The sequence below is a fragment of the Lactuca saligna genome, chromosome 4, assembly GCF_052625555.1.
Source record: "Lactuca saligna cultivar CGN05327 chromosome 4, ASM5262555v1, whole genome shotgun sequence".
In the NCBI taxonomy this organism is placed as follows: Eukaryota; Viridiplantae; Streptophyta; class Magnoliopsida; order Asterales; family Asteraceae; genus Lactuca; species Lactuca saligna.
Genome location: NC_136420.1, coordinates 44,719,872 through 44,739,678, shown reverse-complemented (window position 1 = coordinate 44,739,678; position 19,807 = coordinate 44,719,872). Strand labels below are relative to the sequence as shown.

Below are 19,807 nucleotides of genomic sequence, written 5' to 3'. Positions count from 1 at the left end.
CCGTACATTAACTTGGCTCTAACGACCATAATTACTTAATCTACTCTAAAAAATGAAGGTTTTTTTTGTCATGTCATATTCTCATTCAATTTGTCAAATATTATTTTGTGGTTATTTTGAATTAATTTTTTTCCACATATCATTTTATAAGTTTTTCTATTTTGTCAAATTCAACATAATATTTTACTATAATTGAAATAAATGTAGTAATAAATTGATATAAATTTCATTAATGTACTTACCTTTTAATTTCAAAATTTCCAAATTAAAGTTCATTAATTTATTCTGTTTATTTATTTAAATTATTTATTTAAATTTAAAAGATAAAAAAACATTTTAATTATAATAATTCATAATTTTTCTTATTTTCTTATAAATTCAAAGTTTTCAAATATTTTAACTTTTTTTATTTTTTTTAATTTTTTTTATTTTTTTATTTTTAAATTAACCCATGTCTCACAACTAGTTAGTAAATTATAAACACTAATGGCAACTAACTAACCACAAATATGATTTGGGTTATGTGTATTAAGAAACATAATTAACCACAAATTTTAACCTACCTGGTTTAAGTACACTCGGTTGTACTTAGATCCGCCTTTCAGTGCATTATTTATTTATTTTTTTTTCAAAAAAGATCAGGTATTCTGGTATATCTGAATTTTTTTATGCCTACCCGATACCTGAACTAATTAAATATCGGGTTCACTGATTACCCGAATTTTCGGGTTTCGGCTATTTTCGACACGCCTAGGAAAATAATGTCGGTTGCAAATTTTACATGAATCTTATAATTTCTTACGAACTCATGCACAAGCTTATTAATAGAATCATTTATATCAGAGATAAGCAGTGTTTTAAAAACCGGTTTTAACCGGTCGGTTGAACCGGTTGGACCGGGAATCGGGGAAGGAAGCGGTTCAACTATCACCGGATTTATATCTATTTCTGAACCGGATCGAACCGACTGGTTTTTACAAAAATTCGGTTGAATCAGTTCAATTAAACCGGTTGAACCAGTTAAATTGAATAAAAAAACATTAAATTGAAACATTTTGCATAATAAACTTTGATAGTTTTTTCACATTTATTAAAATTTTTCTGAATAAAAACATATGATAAATGTTATGAAGTTTTTTTTATGTGTTTTTCTTCATCTATGACTATATTTTCTTTTTAATGCTCAAGGATTGATATAAAACTTATGATTATGAGTTATTTTAATGTATTTAGATTGATCTACAACTTGTGTTTATATGTATTTTAATGTTTGAACTTGTGGACATGAACTTCTTGATTTGTGTATGCATGTATGTCAATGAAAATACGAAAAAATATGAAAATTATAGAAACCAGTTTACTAAGCGGTCGAACCGGTTAAACTGGAAACTGGTAACCATACCGATTCAACTAAAAATCTGGTTTTTAAAACATTGGAGATAAGAGGCATCCCGAACTTAATACAAGTTTATGAACAATCATAAAAATGTTTGTTTTGCCTTTTGGTTCCAGTTTATGGTGTTAAGCATTGCATTGTTCTTTGTTTTTCATTTATTAGTTTCAAACAACTTATTTTTCGGCAAATTCCACACCTTGACTTGTAACGAAACTCAATAAAATCGTTGATGATGATGCATATACTCAATGAAGCAAGTTGAAACCCAAAATACATTCCCTACAAAACAATGCCCATATATGATAGACTAGTTGAACCCTTTAACTAGAGGCGGTGGATTGGAGGATCTTCCACCAGCCGACGATGATGGAGGCCACGAAGATCGAGCGTACAAAACGGAATTTGATTAAGGTGGAATGGATTGATTGATTTAGTTGGATATCACTATATTTAGTGGTTAAATTGGGACCATCGGTTGATTATGGACAATTTATCAACCATCCTCTACCTATTCCACCATAACAGGAATCAGAGAATCAACAAACCCCAACAATTTCATTTGTCCTTTTTGGAATTTGGGAGTAAAATTTTTATGGGTTCTTCACCACTTTCGAAATCGACAGCACATACAACCACGAAAACAAACCACATTAACATAATTCTTAATCGATTATTCTCCTTCCCATTAATCTCTCTGTAAAAATGGATCAAACGAACACTAAATCTTCCAGCAGCAACAAAACGGGCTATTGTCTTCCAACCATCTCCAATCGATCCGCAATGGGTGACTTCAAGCGTGTAAAGAGCGCTAAAGATTTATTAGTGAGCTCAAGTAAGTCATCCCAAATTTCCCAATCCACTATTCTCTTTGCCTATCATAATCAATTGCGTTGTTGAATTCCAACAATGTAGGTTCGGAGGATGGAAGCAAAAGAAAAAAGAATCCACAGGTGGTGTGTTTCGGAGAACTTTTGATCGATTTTGTGCCCACAGTCTCCGGTGTTTCACTGGCGGAGGCTCCGGGATTCAAGAAAGCTCCCGGCGGCGCTCCGGCGAATGTTGCAGTTTGTGTATCAAAATTGGGAGGATCTGCAGGTTTTCTTGGGAAGGTTGGGGACGATGAATTTGGTCACATGTTGGCTAACATCCTTAAAGAAAACAATGTCGATAACACAGGAATGAGATTTGACAAACAAGCAAGAACCGCATTAGCATTTGTAACCCTAAGAGCCGATGGAGAACGTGAGTTCATGTTCTTCCGCCATCCAAGTGCCGATATGCTTCTCACAGAGGCAGAACTTGATACAGATTTGATCAAAAAGGTACATTCAATCATCATTTCGTCATCCATTTTTTATGGCTACATGTTTTGAAAGATTAAATTGTGGCCGATTTTTGTTCTTTGACCAGTCAACAATCTTTCACTACGGATCCATTAGTTTGATTGAAGATCCATGCAAATCAGCTCACTTAGCTGCAATGAAAATCGCTAAAAAAGCAGGATGCATTCTTTCATATGATCCTAATTTGAGACTACCTTTATGGCCATCGCCTGAAGCTGCTCGAAAAGGCATCATGAGCATTTGGGATGAAGCAGATGTTATCAAGGTGCAAAATTTTTATAGTGGGTTGACTTTTTTTGACTTAAAACTTTAATGGGTTTTTGAATTTTTGGGAAATTATAGATTAGTGAAGATGAAATTGAGTTCTTGACTGGAGGTGATGATCCCTATGATGACAAAGTTGTCTTGACCAAGCTTTTTCACCCAAATCTTAAGTTGTTGATTGTCACTGAAGGCCCTAATGGCTGTAGATACTACACCAAGGTTATTTTTGTCAATTTATTAACATGATTTTCCATTGTTGGATTATCTTAATTAAAATCATTATATTAATTTGTATGCTTATTTTTTAGGATTTTCATGGGAAAGTTGGTGGTGTTAAGGTGAAGTGTGTTGATACAACGGGTGCAGGTGATGCTTTTGTTGGAGGACTCCTTCTCAATTTGGCTTCAAATACTCAATTATTCAAGGTTAAACATTTTTAAAAAACTGGCTGAAAAAGAAAAAAATTATTTTCTGAATATATTGATTTTTAAAAGATTTATGTCATGCCCCATTTTAGGATGAAAAGAAGCTGAGAGATGCATTGAGGTTTGCAAATGTTTGTGGGGCCATTACAGTTACAGAGAGAGGAGCAATTCCATCATTGCCTTCGAAGGAAGCTGTTCATAAGAAGTTGGAGGAATCAGAATCTAAATAACTCGTGTGTCATTTTTTTTTGGTTTGAAATTAGAAGAAGTGGTTATTAAACTGTCTTCTACAAGGTAGAATATGCTTAAGAGAAAAAACATGAACAAAAAACAGAAATTTGTCTCATTATTTTTCTTACTTTTGTCTATGTAATTATTGTATATGTAACGTACATGAAGTAAATGAGGATTTAATTTGTTACTTTCCTTTAACTATGCTTATATTCTCTTTATATATTTCTTACTCACTTGTGGAGACTAATGCGTACATGTGTGTGTCAATCGTAAACATAACAATTTTCAGCAATCAAAATGAGATTTATAATTTAGAGAAATATTTGTAGAAAAAGGATTAATAAAGAACATGATGCCAAAGTCATTGTATATCATAAAATCCATCAAAGGATGCAACCAACTAAGACAACATGAAAGATCAATGATGCGATCAACATTATGTGTTCATATGTACAAGAACCAAAATTCCATTCGGTTCTCCATGAACATTTTCTCGCAAGTCAACGGCAAAATTAACATAGATTTTTCATACCAAACACAAATAACATCATTACAGATATATAAATGTGTTGCTTTACGCATATTTTAACCATCATTTTTGTCTATCAATCTTCATCCTTTTTTCGGGTAATCCAATAAACAATTCTGTTTCAACATCGGAACTTTCTCCACATTCAATCATTTGCAACATGGCTCGTTGTTCATCAATCTTTTCCTGAGTTTGGACTAGACGCTGAAAGAGAGATTCGAGTTCATTTATCATTTATGTTGTTTTCATTTTTCATCTATAATTTATTAATTTAGCATGTTTTTTTTAATTAAGCAGTATAAATATTACTATAAATCACATAATAATAGCCCCTTAGGATCTTAGTGGTTGAGATGCTTAATTGACCTTCCATAAAGAGTCACGAATAGAATAATTAAGCTTACCTTTGAACTTAGCATTGCATTTTGAGAAGCTAACAATCGCTCCTGAAATTTTTTTAGAAGTAAATGGTATATATGATGAGAGTTCTAGAAATATAATTTATATGTGTGTGGGATGTCTTGCTAATTATTAGATGAGTTAAAATGATGCAAATAGGTTTAGAAGAACTTAATAAGGTGAAAGAAAACGAAAATATAGAATTGTGATTTATGAAAGTGTAATTTTACTAAAAGTAAATAATCAACTCGTATTTATGTAATTTTACCTTTGCTTGTAGTTCCTGAATTTGTTCATTATATACTTGCATCTGAAACACCAACAATTAAAGTCAAAATAAATAAAAGAATTTCAAGCTCAGTTGAAACAAAATCAGTTTTTGAGAGTCAACTTCTTATTCTTTTGTGTGATAAAAGTCAACCTTTCGAGCACGAATTATGGATACACTCCTCTCTAGCTGTTGTTCAAGCTTTTGTAGTTCGTCAATTGTGCTTGATCCCAGACCTTCTCCCAAAAGTTTCCTGTAATAAAGTTTTAATTTGGAACCAACAATTACTCTTAGTTTCATAACTACATGTGTGGCGATTTAAAGTTCAATTAACATATTCAGAACATGAAATTCTAACCTTTTAGTTATTTCCAGGAGTTCTATCTTCTTTGCCATACTTTCTGTTTCATTCTTCAAATGTTGCCACTGAACACAATTGAGGACAATAAGTAACACTTCCAAAAAGTCCACTATGACTTTGGAATTTTAAAAACATTGTTGTTTTCGAAGTTATAGTCGATTTAATTCAAAGCAAAACAACATTTTCAATCCAATTTTGTTCAAAAAGTTCATAGCATGTGACTGAATTTTAATTTTGTGACAGAATTTAAGGGTTTAGGGTTGAAAGACCAAGAACACGATGCATAGGAAAGAAGACATGTCTATGGAGACAGATTTGAACCTGAGCATCTTCTACACTCGAAGAATTCTCAGTTTGAACTTCTTTTAGGTGATTCCTGTAACGTTCGATAGTGTCATCCATGCTGAAAAAATTACAAACACGAACATTAGATGTTAATGACAACATTTTCTCTATTATTAACAAATAGATGGGAAATATATTAAAATTATGTCGTAGATATAGATACATATAGTGTTACATCACTTATTGAAGGTTATGTAAGTAACGACTTAAAGGGTGACAAAAGAGTTCATTGTTAAGGTCAAATTTTAATTACTCGATAGAAACTCATCGATTGACCATAGAATACATTGATTTAAGTACAACTTTTATTATTAGCAAGTCATATTTGAACATTTAAGTTCTAGTAACATAATTAATTTAGTTAAACCATACATTAATAGGTGAATATTGCCATATAGTTCTAATTAACACCCATCATCTATGATTCTATGTTGTATGATTGTATCAGTATGGGTGGAATGGTCTGCACGTTAGTGACTAACTATTATCGTTATTACTAAGACCTAATCTCTTGCTTACGACCTCTATTTTTGGAAAAATAATGTTATTTCATGCTAAGATTTATATGAAACTTGACGACTTTGTTCAGTTTTATTTATATCAATTAGAATAAAGTAATTAATTGTAAATTAATGGTCAATTGAGGATAAAAGGAGAAAAGCAATTTGATGGAGAAAACGTTGTTATATTTCACAAATTGCTTGATAAATATATAGCGATTGTAATTTTACAATAACAATGCAATTCATAGCTAGAATTTTGTTAAAGAACAAGCACATTTATAATCAAATTGTAAAAAAAATACAACTTAGTCAACTCAAGTGTCTTTTAAAATTGGCACATTATAGATCTACAAATGCATCTATTTTATGTTGGAAGATATCTGTAATTAATTCATCTTCAAACTGTGAGAGGAATTGCTTCAACAGAGAAAAATATCCATTTTGTTTCTATAAAAAAAAAAAATTACTAGTCTGGATCAACTGAAGTGTCTTTTATTTGTTAAATTTCAAGCTAAATTTCATTATTTTGCTACTATGATATAATTAATTATGAAATATTTGATTTGGTGCAAGAAGAATTTAACAATTTAAAGTTGTTAATCTTAAGTTAACATGCAATTTAATAATATTTTAGATCTAACTTAGTTAGTACATTAATTAACAATATAATATATGTTGTACTATAATCATATATATTTAGAAGTTGATTCTTTCAATGGTAAAAATCAGAAGAAAAGCAAAAGCTGATCACTTTCTGCGTTGAAAAGAAGTTGGAATATATGAAACAAACCACCTCATGTTATAATCTGATTGAAACATGCCTGGCAAATAGTAGTTGTAGATCTTTCTTAATTGAGTCATCCGCAAAATGTCATGAAAAAACAAGAATCCCAACAAGGAACAAGTGAAAATTTGTCAGATGTTTTTAATAATTTATTGACTAATATCTAAAAAAAAACCATTTTAATTCCAAAATAGCTTCTCAAAAGAAGTTTTAGTCGGAGTGGATTCGAATTAAAAACCCTTTGAACAAGATTTAATTGCAGTGAAGGAAAGATAGAGAGAGAAATGGGGGTCGACTATATACAGTGTCTTTCGCCCTAACTGATCTTAAAATATTATTAACTGTTCACGTTAAGTTTAACGACGAACTCCAATATGTTTACACCATAAAGATTCCTATTCGTAACCCTAAAAGTGATAAATTGAACCACGTTTTAGATCTAAATATGTATGTGTTTCTGTGTTATTCTAGTGTGAGTTAGAGGAGGGGAAGAAGAGAGAAACCCTAAGGTTATTATAACCTACACCTATACTATAAAGATGTTAAAACAACACATATAAAACATATATACATATATACCACATATATCTGTGTATATTATACGTATGTGTATGTATAGGTATATATATACATGAAAGAAATCAGAAAGAAAATTTTAATTAAATCAATCAAGAATCAGAAATAAGCGAAAAAGATGACACCTTGAGCTTGCGAATTCACAGAGCTTGCCTCTTGGAGAGAAGATAATCAAAGCAACTTCAGCATCACAAAGCACAGAAAGCTCAAAAGCTTTCTTCAATAGACCATTTCTCCTTTTGGAGAAAGTCACTTGCCTACTTGTAGCGTTTTCTATCCTCCTCATCTGGGTCTTTCCTCTCACCATCTTTGGGTTCTTGAAATCGACCTAATATTTCAAGAAAAGGAGCCCGTATTAATTACGCAGATCAAGATCCATCAATAACAAAATCTGATAAGCTTAATCAATTTCGTGAAGTGAAAAGCAAAGTCTCTGAAGGTTGCAAGAGAGCAAAAAAGGTGGAAACTTTGTTGCTAAATATGGGTATTTCTATAAGGAGATATATATCAAGAAAGAAAAAGAAGTTACTAGAGAAGCAAACCCCAGATTGGTGTTCTTGAGAGAGAGAGAGAGAAGAGAGAGAGAGAGAGAGAACTTGTAGAGGGTATCTGGAAGTAGAGTGTGATTGGGGGAGGAGTGGTAGGCCTTAAAATGGCTATTTACATAGGTAAGTTGGAGCTGATTGATTGGTTACTCTCTCAAGTTCTCTTTAAAAAGAAACAGGATTAGATAATAAACTCACCCGATGTAATGCTAAACACCTATTTCTACACTTGGAAAATACAATCCAGATGAACAAGTTGTAATGCATTATTTACAAGTTCCAACACGTTATGTACGATTGATCAAGTCAATAAAACAACATAAAAAAGTACACCAACTTATTTTAACCACCTTCCCCATTTGTATATGATGCATAGAGGCCCTAACCTTTTTATTTATAATGATGGAGTACAATCCTAATCATCAAACACATCTTATAACTGGCATATTTCATTTGGGTTATTTATTAAATATCTATTCACTAAAACACCATAAAAGATCATTTCATATTTTAAGATAAATATAGTTTTTCTGGCTTTTAAGAAAAGGACCACTAACCCTACGAAATCTAGTTGCCAGTTCGTATGAACTACTTTTTCTAAATACTTATATGGTTATTTTGATATATGAACTTATTCTGCTAAGTTTGGGATTACCCAATGGAATTCACGATAACATGTTTTTGTAATGTAATATTGAACAAATTAACATAAAATAGATCATAAAATGTTAATATGTATTTATCAACAAGTTCATATACATAATTATAATATGGATGAACAACTATTGTGTGGATGTGTGGATGATGCTATTTTATGAAAATTACTAAGAGAATATGTTGTTTAGTAATGTGAATACGTTCAAAACAGAACTATTGTTATTTTAATGGATTCTTACGAGTTCATATTTATTTTTGTTCTCATTCATCGTTTTTTATTTATTTTAATTTTTACAGAATACGATTCAATAAACATCCTGATAACATTCTGATATAATGAGAATAATTAAAAAAAATGTATAATAACCTTATAAACGATTTATTAGTGAAAATGGTTAATAATTAAAATAATTATATAAGATTGAACATATTTATATTATCAAAGAACATATTTTCTTTGTAATTCTTACAGAATAGCATTATTCGCACGTCCACACAATAAATGTCAATCCCCATTTAAACCTAGCTCTCTCTCTCTCTTATATATATATATATATATATATATATATATATATATATATATATATATATATATATATATATATATATATAGAGAGAGAGAGAGAGAGAGAGAGAGAAGTTCAAATGAGAACTTAAAAAGATTAAAAGCCTTAAAAACCATTTTTAAATGCTTTAATTAATGACTTTTTGTACAAATCCAACATTTTCAAACTGCTTGCCACTTGTCATCCCTTATTTACAAAGTACTTTTCACTTGTCATCGGATCACCGTCGGACCTTCGTCGGATCACCACCGGATTAACATTAAATTCACTAGGACTTTTTTGGTCATATTCACAACTTAATAGAACAAACATTATAGCTTATAATTCTTTGGAAATACTTTTTATTTTTCCAACAAAAATATACAAAATTTTAGTAAAAAAAAAAAGACAGAATTATATCTTTAAAAATTCATTTTTTTTTAAATTGTAGATTTCTTTTAAAAAATATATCGTGTATAAGAAATATTCATAGTTTAAAATATAATATTCACAATTTAATAAATATAACAATTAACTAATACACAGTTTAATATTTTCATGCATATATTCATTCATATTTTAACATAAAGTTTATATAAAATACTCAACTCAATTAAGTCCATTATCAGTTTAATACATAAAGTTTACAACTTAATACAATCCATTATATAGTAATTCACATATTTCTAGAAGTCAAACCCCAAAAACTACCACCACCACCACCACCATTATCAATTATCATATGCTGCCACCAAGCACCCGTGCCACCTCGCAACCATCTTTCCTTCCAAATCATATATGCATATAAAATCATAGATTCACATCTTAAATATTATATTCAAAGTTTAATAAATCATTTAATTCACTAATTTAGAGTTTAATGCAAAATAGTTATAAAAACTGATATACTATTATATATTTATACAATATTAAAAAAATAAATATATTCATAATAAAATTAATACAAACATTCATACATAAACCATTTATAACTTAATACAAAATTCATGACTCCATTCATATCCTAAATACAATCAACTCACAACAAAATACAATCAATTCACAATTTAGTAAACAAAATTTATAGTCTAGTATAATAAATTAATTATTTAATGCACAAAAATTATACATTCACAACTATATTTTCTATTTAAAACTAACATCTATACCTTCAGACCTATAAGCTAGTGTTTTATTTCAAAGTTTATTTACATAAATATTTCTGTAAATAAAGTAATACATTTACACCTCACTATCATTTCCTCCGACCACTTCCTTTCACAATTTAATAAACCAATTAGTTCAATAATTTAGAGTTTAATGAAAAATCATAAAAAAAACTAATATATTTTTACATATTTATACAACACCAAAAAATATTCACAAGAAAATTAATATAAACATGCATGTATATAACATTCATATTTTAACAAAAATTCATATAAAATTAACAATTTAAAAAGTCAATTTATAGTTTAGCATACAAAATCCACAACTTAATATAATAAGTTCACAGTTTAATACATAAAAATTATCATTATACATTTTGATATGGAGGCTAGTGCTTCTTTCAAACTTTATTTATACAATACTCACCGTTTTAATTTTTACATATTTTATTCAAAATTAAATAAAATAAAAAATATTTCATAAGCAAGCACAAAATAAAAAAAAATCACTAATTAATAAATTTACAATTTAATACACAAAATTCATGGTTTAATGCAGTCGATTCATAGTTTATACACAAAATCCACAATTTAATACAATAAATTCATGGTTTAATACGATATTCTAGACAATAATTTATAGTTTAATATAAAAATTCAGACAATAATTCGCAATGTAATACAACAGTCATTCATAGTTTGAAGACTTATACTAATCCACTAAGGCATTTTATTAAACACCTTGTGTAACAAATTTTAGGATATATATAATATTTCATCGTTAAGTTCCACATAATCAATTTCACATTAAACGTTCATTTACTATATATATATATATAGAATTGATCATTAAATTCAAACTTGCATTATTTAAAAGTTTAATCTATTCATATTTGTCTCACTTACGAATATTTCCAAACTATTTGATTTGTTAGAATAAGAATATATACATAATTCAAATAGACTGTGAAAAAACTAGTAGAAATTTCTATTGACCAATTCTAAATAATTATTCCATCAAATATGCAAGGCTAGTAAATGTAAAATTATTATATTCAAAAAATATAAAAGTTGTCTTAGTCAATAAATGTAAAAGTTGTCATACTCAATAAATGTAAACGGAGCTATATGAAAACAAGCAATCTGGCACATCTTGATACAACAAAATGAATAAATGATATTTAAATCAAAGGAGAAAAAGCATAACCTTATACGACCATATATTTCAAATATTCAAGCATCTCCATAAAATTATTGCAGAAGCTCTTGCCGGAACGAACATCAGAAACACCATCATATGCAACTTCCTTACTCCATCATTCGAATATGCCTGGAAGACCAACATAGTAGACATTCCCATCGTAGTAGACACAGATACACACATACACCAAATTCTTTACAAAAATACATCGCATCACCTTTTCACCGAAGTTTTAAGCTCATTAGAGACAACAATAATACGTAGTAGTGATGTAGGAAACAACAGCCTGACACAGTGCTAGAGCATCGGTCTGGTGGCAACGATATGGTGAGGTTTAAGAGTGATGATGAATCTAGAGGTGGTAATAAGCTGACGTTATCGGTGTTGGTAGAAATTTGGTGGTGATGATAGTGATGATTATGGTGGATCAACAATGTTGTCATCAAATATCATCATATCTGAGTTTTCCTTGGCGGTAGGGTAGTGAAAGGGGGAAAAGGGAGACGGAGGAGACATAAATCGCCAGATGAAAGATAGCGATAATGTTGTCGACGGTGGTGCAGGTCGTCAGCATCTGCTCTTGATGATGGCTAGAAGTGGGATCTTGTTGAGATGATAGATGAGTTTGTTGAGAGGAAAGAGAGAGATCAGATTTGGATCTGATTTTGAATAAGATTGTATGTGTTTATGAAAGTAGGTTTTGATTTCACACTATTTACTATCATGCAACTTTTCTTTTATGTTTATTAAAATGGATTAAGATTTACAGTTATTTATGATGACATCATTCTTTATTTTTAACAAATAATTGACAAAAAAGTCTTTTATTATAAATATACCTTAAATAAACTAAAATAATGGTTCTTTGAGTTCTTAATCATTTTTGGTTCTCATATGATCTTTTACCTATATACACACACACAAACATATATATATATATATATACACACACACACACACACACACATATATATATATATATATATATATATATATATATATATATATATATAGACACACACACACACACACATATATATATATATATATATATATATATATATATATATATATATATAGGGTAAAACACCATTTTACCATTTCTTTTTCTTGGCCCAAACCATGGCCCAACCTGTTAGCTTAAAAAGCCCAATTTCCTAAATGGCAACCCAAAGCCAAATAAGGCCCAAGTTCCTTATTGGGCCCAAAAAAACTATCATGGGACCAAAACCGAGAAAGCCCATAGTCTATCCATGGCCAAAATTTAAAAGTCTAATGCGCAAATAAGGCCCAAACTCTAAAAGGCCCAAAATAGCCATCCTAGGGAGTACACCCTGCATACTGGAGACGTACGCCCCGCGTACTTAGCCATGAAGAACAATGTGCAAGAGTTTGATGTAAAATTCCAACATTACACTGAGCGTACCCCCACGTATGCCCAACATACTCGTCAGAGGCCCAAAAATCAACATACAACCCTTATTAGGTTAATCCAAGTTGTCCAAACACATATAGGATCCCTAGGCAAGGTCTTAAACAATCAAGTTACCAAATTTACTCTCTTACATGCCTTAATGGGACTCAACACTTAAAAGGAAGCTTAATTAAGGCCTTAATACTTGCATGGACCAAAATCCTCCATAAAGTTTGCATATTTATGAACAAGAGGGACTACCCAACAGAGAAGAACGACGGTGGAACAGGAGGAGTTTGACCTCAAAATGGAAAAAGGCAACGAAGGACCCTACTATAGTATAGGTTCACTTCCAATCGTCAGTATTATGTACGATTTTTAACATGTTTAAAACTAGTGCAAATCGAGTCTTATCTTTTGCGAGATCCCGTCAGTAAAGGGATTCTCGTGCTGTGTATACTTGCCTTTTGTTGTATAGCTTGTTCGCAGCAATAGTCTTGTAGTAAATCTCAAGTACTGTAACTCTGTTAAACGTTGCAATGTTGTGTTTTTCCTATAACGCCTTTATGTTAAAATCTAATGTATTTACTTCTAAGTAAGTCCAACATTATCATACAACTTGAGTCAATTCGATCCGCACAATACCAGTTTCATGCACACATCTCTTTCTCCGAAATCGCCTTTCTAGCGAAACCGTCATTCCAGAACACCGAAGTACTCATGCATAGAGTACCTCATATTTCTTATCCTTTCCGAAGAAAACTCAGCAAACCTCCCCGAAGTACCAATCCTATAGTATGTGAAGTTCAAACCAAGGACCTTTACGATTGATCTATCGCCGAAGAATGTATACATAGGGGTGGTATATAATCAAGGTTCTACAGGTTTAGAATTGATGATTCCACTTTAACTTCTTTTCCTTGTTGGGATGTGAGCTTAAATAAGAATCATTTATTCGACTAACTTTTCAGTCTTAATTATATACGACTCGTATACACGAGATGGTGATTGATGAACCATGTATGACTTCTAATATGAACTTCAGGACAGAGACTGACCAAGACTATGAGTAATCGCATCGTCATGCGAACAAACTTAGAGCCCAATATTGCTCCTGTAACCAGATCGCCCTCCGGTCTAACACCTATGGAGATACAAGAACCATCTGAACAACTTAACGAACTACCCAACAATGGAATTGAAAGACCAAGCTTCTCACCCTGGAGAGCTCCGGTCTTATTCTTCAAGAGGAAAGACGAATTGTTTCGTAGGTCCATTGACTACCGAGACCTCGACAAGATTTCCAGTAGAAATCATTACCCTCTGCCTCGCATAGAGGAATTGGTTGACCAACCGCAAGGAACTATTTACCTTTTAGAAATAGACCTGAGATCCGAATATCACCAGTTACAAGTGCTAGTGAAGGATGTCCCGAGGACAATCTTCCAAACTCGATACAGACACTACGAGTCCGTTGTGATACCCCTTGGATAAGTCCAATACACCCGTAGTATTCATGAACTTAATGAATAAGGTACACCATTCTTACTTGGATCAGTTCGTCATCCTCCTTATAGATGACCTAATTATCGACTCGCGTAGTAAGATAGAACAAAGAAACATCCACGACTCAACTTAGCTCGCGAACTCAGTAACATACATTTTACCCTCCATGACTCAAACTGGATAAAGTACCTTTCTGTCAGGACACTTGTAATCCCACTCGACGAGATTGAGATCAACAAGAACCTCACCTTCGTGAAAGAACCGTAGTGACCATGGACCGGTAGGTCAGACGAATGAAGAAAAGCTGCTTTCCATTAGTGAAGGTTCACTGGAATGCTAACCGAGGACCTGAATTCACTTGGGAGCATGAGAATCAATCGAGTAGGAAGTATCTCCACCTCTTTGCTCGATTATTCATGCCTATTTCTTTACCTAAATTCTAATTTCGGGACGAAATTCCCTCTAACGGGGGGATGATGGGACAACCCAAAAAAATTTATCCTGTACAATCAAAAACTTCATTAAAAGTCAAAATCATTGGTGTTATCTTTTAGCACAATTAGGAGTTTATTTGAGCGTTCCGAGCCTTGTACACTTAAGGAATAAGTGTCGGGGTTTATCGGCTGAAGTTTTAGCTCAAAGAAATGACCTTAAACACCCCTACAAGGAGTTTACGGCTACCACATGGGAGTTTCTGGCCGTAAACTCCATGTTGGATGTAAAATCTCTCTTATATGATGATAAGTTAGCCATTTGTTCATTCCTTCCCTTCCCTTGGCTGAAATCCTCTCAAGTATCATCCCGATCTTCATCCCTGATCTTCAAATCTCGTAAGTTTATTGTCCTAACTAGTTTATATCTTACATAAACTAGTGATCTTACATAATTTCATCCTTGAACTCATTCCATTTGTGTAGATCTTCAAGTTTCACCAAGAACACCAAGAACGCACACTAGTGTTCTTGGCTAAAATCGACCATTCAAGCTCCTAGATCGTAAGTAATCTTCTTCTAAGTTGTTGTACACTAGTTTTAACATGTTTAGGGCTTAGAAAACATAAAGAAGCACATGATCCAAGGAGTTTACGGCCAAGACATGTTCTTCGGCCGTAAACCCCTTTTAGTGGGGCAAAATGGACCCTAACATCTTACCAAGCCTTGGAACTTAGTATAGAACCTTAGACCATTGAACTAGGGACTTCAACACACGAAATGGTACTTCATACCATGAGTTTACAACTGTAAACTCATGGGGAAGAGGTCCCTAGGCCATAAACACATATAAGGGCCATTCTTTGACCTTAAACCCACCTAGAATCTTGTTTAAGCCTTGAAACACTTAACCACATAAGAAACCTTAACTTTAAGCCTCATCTGGTGACCCTTTTGAGAGTTTACGGCTAGGAGTAAACTCCCTTGGGCCGTAAACTCCAACAAGTATGGTCTATGGACCATAAACTCACTTACAAAGCCTTATACTCCTTTGTTGCAACGCAATGGCCTCCTAACACTTTGACCAAAGGGTTTTCCACGCCTTAGAATGTTTATACATGCTTAATTAGTGTTATAATCATTGATTATATATATATATACATATGTCTTTATATGTTATTAGGATCATTGTGTGTGTTGAAGTCTTCACTTGACACCAAACACTTGTCCGATACTTCCATCCGATCCACTCACTGCAGGTGAGTTCATACCCCTTAATTACCCTTTTAAATGTTTTTAAATATTTATAAATGCTTTATGGGGGTGGGGGGGGGGGGGAATACAAGTTGAATCATGCTAGTTATTATATCAATCACATGTGATTAATAACTAGCATACAAATGGATTTACTATATGTTTAGCTGTTTTACCAAACATATTACTTCAAATGACTTTCTCAACATTTTTACATTTTAAAACTGTTTATCAAACTGCTTTACATACTGTATGTTTCCTTTCAAACTCTGTTACACTTGTGTTTCAAACAAAGGTTTTCCTTATACTTAAAACTGTCTTATCAAACAAAATACTTTCAAATCGTTTTATAAACTGACATCAAGTCATCATTTCTTAGTATTAAACTTTTCAAAGGTTTTACAAAACTTCTTTTATACTTTTATATTGTCAAATGCATGCCTATATATGTATAGTTACATAAGTAATGTTTAAAGGACTTAGGACGACTAGCTTGCTTTATTTCCTTTTCCTCGTTGGGATGTGGCCGTAGAGCACCGGTTATTCGTCCGAATGTCGTCTAAATATTATTTATATATCATATATACATATATAGACATAAAAGTTTCATCAGTCAGCTCAGTACGTTTGGGTAGCAAAGCCATACTTCGGTTATACACGTACATTACTAGTAACTATAATAGGTATAGTTAGGAGATATTACTTACTATTCCAAGTACAAGGAATCACACACGAGTCAGTTCATTCATGAGTCTATACTAATACATTACATACTATATGAAGAAATACGTTTACATATATACGTTTACATAGATACGTTTACATGAATACGTTTACATAGATACGCTTACATGAATACGCTTACATGAATACATTTACATAGATACGCTTACATGAATATGCTTACATGAATACGTTTACATAGATACGCTTACATGAACACGTTTACATTAATACATTTAATAGATACTATTACATAGAATCTATTACAAACGTTTCGGGACTTACCATTCCACCCCAAGGCTGTTAGCTATAGTAGGGAAAATGATCATCGATGGGTGTCCACGGTTGTACTTTTCAGCGAGTTTCCACGCCGTGAATATCCTAGTGCAAAAGGATACATTTTTAGTTATTATATTATTTTCCTTCCTTTACTTTGTGACACATTTACATGAACGATGAGATAGGATATATTTGATATAGATAGACTATTTTCCTTATTACCTTTATATTGTGACACATATGTATAAACAATGAGGTAGACTATAGTTTTATAATAATAGTTAAACAAGGAAAAATGGTCACATTTACAGTGATGCTTACTTACAAAACAGTTGGGTCTTGGTAGAAGACTACTTTCAAAACAGTCGAGTCTTGGTAGAAGACTACTTTTATACTAGTAGGAAATATGGGATTTTCTACAGTAATCAAACGTTTACAATTACTTACAAACATTTTCATGTTCATACAAACTTTTCTCCAAACATGTACAAGTCTTTACTTTACAGTTTTACTAATCAAAGACACATAAATACTTATGAATTCACCAGCTTTATTGCTGATACTCGCTTTCAAAATAACTTGTATTCTCAGGTCACAAATAGACAGGTATGACGACGAGGTTTTGTGAAGACGGAGGGGTCAAGTCTCGTCTTTTATTTTGAATATTCATTATGTTGTTTTATACTATGAAAGAACACACATTTATTTAAAATTATACTATTAATGAAATGGATGATGTTGTTTCTTGTTTACTACTTTGCATTGTTGTGATACTTTACATGATGTCCTCCGCCCCAGAACGTTTCCGCCATTCTCGGTTTGGGGTGTGACCTGGGAATTCAAAGCCCACGATGTGGGCAGGGTCTGATCAGAAAAGCTTTGATAATGTGCAAGCTTATCGTCCTCTGCTTCCGTTTCCTTCACGAGCTCATATCCATCCACTGGAGCAGGAGCATTTGAAGTTTATGCAACAAGTAAAGGGTATTCTAATTCAATATCTAAGGTTCTTGAATATGAGAAGTTTTTTGCAAGATCTACTTGACACTCGCCAATAGCTAGAGAAGAATTCCAAGGTAATTCTTAGTGAGAAAAGTTCTAAGGTGATTATGGGAGAGTTACCAAAGAAGATGTGAGATCCTGGACGCCTCACTCTTCCATGTGAGTTTGGGAATAATTTGAAGACTTATGCTTTAGATGATTCGGGAGCTAGCATAAATCTAATGCTTTACTCGTTCTATCAAAAGCTAAATCTTCCGGGTTTGAAGGCTACAATAATGACAATTCACATGGCCAATCGTTAAGTGACTCATCCAAGGGGCATTGTGGAAGATATTTTGGCAAAATTTGGAAATTCGTGTTTCCAATTGATTTTGTCGTTTTAGATATGAAAGAAGACGCCAATGTACCGATCATTCTTGGTCGCCCTCTACTTAATACTGCTCGAGCCTTGGTTGAAATTCGCGAGTCAAAACTCACCTTGAGAGTTGGAGATGATGAAGCTACTTTTGGAATAGAAGATGGTTTTCAAGGGAATGATGTTCATGGTGAAGTTTTCAATATCGATGAAGAAAATAAACTTGAAGAATTGGAAAAATTAATGGAGTCAACAAGTTAAACGCACCAAAACAAGAGAATTCATTCCACTTGTTTTTAAAGTGATTGCTTATAAAACTCCAACATCTTGGGTGACTGAGGAAAGTGAATACTTGGTATCAAGTGATGAGGAAAAAGTTACTTCCAATGAGAATAGACTAACTATGGATAAAAAGATGGTTCCCGTAGAGCTAAAAAATGACGAAAAAGCAAAAACCTCATCTTGTGGAAAATAAGGGAATTAAGAGAACGCTTGAAGAAAATAATGCAAGGGTTAAAAAAAATCTAAGAAGGCATATATTAGATGAGTTTAAGCATACAAAAGAAGGTCGAAGGACCAAAAGATACAAATAGTGGGGGACACTCCGAGAAATTCAACGTGAGGTGGCACGGAGTTTGACTCATGATTCCAATAAAAAGAAGCACTTCTCGAGAGGTAGCTCGAGCTCGGTTTGAATTTATTTTCGTTTTGCATATTTTGGGTTTTTGCATTTTTAGTTGATTTTTAGGATAATTAATCATCTAAACATCTTAATTATTTTAGAAATTGGTGAAAATCAAGTGTGAGGTCCTAAAAAATTGAGTGGTAAAATTAAATTAAGGTTTTTATAGTAACATGAACTTACCACCTCATGGTAAGTTCATGTGGCCCGATGATTTTAAACCCAACAGACGAGCCCACGACGTGGAGTTGAAGCCCACAACATGGATTTTAAAAAGTCATGGGGGCGGACCAGTTTATACTAAACCCTTTGACCAAAACTATCTTTACTTTCCATACACACGGACGAAGAACAATAGCCCCACATCCGATTTCCTAGCATTTTCTTCCAAAATTTCTTGCATTTTTTGTCTCCTCACAACATTTGGTAAGTATTACATCTACTGATTCTATAACTTTATTCCCATTTTATACATTCGGTGGTTAGGGTTTATTTAGAGATGAAATACCCAAAAATGAGTAGTTTGATTGATAATTTCCCATTGCATGTGCGATATAAGACCTTATATTGATGAAATTAACAAACCCAAGATCTATTGTTGGTTAGTTTTGACCACATTT

General features: G+C 32.3%; 2 protein-coding genes across 5 annotated transcripts; one reads left to right on the top strand and one right to left on the bottom strand.

The window, feature by feature from the left end:
* Positions 1-1,744: 1,744 nt before the first annotated feature.
* LOC145038467 (putative fructokinase-7) lies at positions 1,745-3,830 on the top strand. The gene is made up of 6 exons (XM_078986822.1): positions 1,745-2,228; positions 2,309-2,718; positions 2,807-3,004; positions 3,082-3,222; positions 3,312-3,428; positions 3,521-3,830. The coding sequence occupies exons 1-6, from the start codon at positions 2,099-2,101 to the stop codon at positions 3,656-3,658; spliced, it is 1,134 nt and encodes a 377-aa protein (XP_078842948.1). The 5' UTR covers positions 1,745-2,098; the 3' UTR covers positions 3,659-3,830.
* Positions 3,831-4,012: 182 nt separating this feature from the next.
* LOC145041740 (MADS-box protein SOC1-like) lies at positions 4,013-8,145 on the bottom strand. Of its 4 annotated transcripts, none has more exons than XM_078989902.1 (8): positions 7,957-8,144; positions 7,553-7,755; positions 5,541-5,622; positions 5,217-5,284; positions 5,012-5,111; positions 4,859-4,900; positions 4,596-4,637; positions 4,013-4,395 (listed from the first exon to the last, which is right to left on the bottom strand). In XM_078989902.1, exons 2-8 carry the CDS (start codon positions 7,732-7,734, stop codon positions 4,255-4,257), a joined length of 657 nt encoding a protein of 218 aa, XP_078846028.1. In that variant the 5' UTR covers positions 7,735-7,755; positions 7,957-8,144; the 3' UTR covers positions 4,013-4,254. The 4 variants fall into 4 exon arrangements, with proteins under 4 accessions (XP_078846028.1, XP_078846029.1, XP_078846030.1 ...); XM_078989903.1 differs by having other exon boundaries at positions 7,970-8,144; XM_078989904.1 differs by lacking the exon at positions 4,596-4,637 and having other exon boundaries at positions 7,957-8,145.
* Between the last annotated feature and the right edge of the window lie 11,662 nt (positions 8,146-19,807).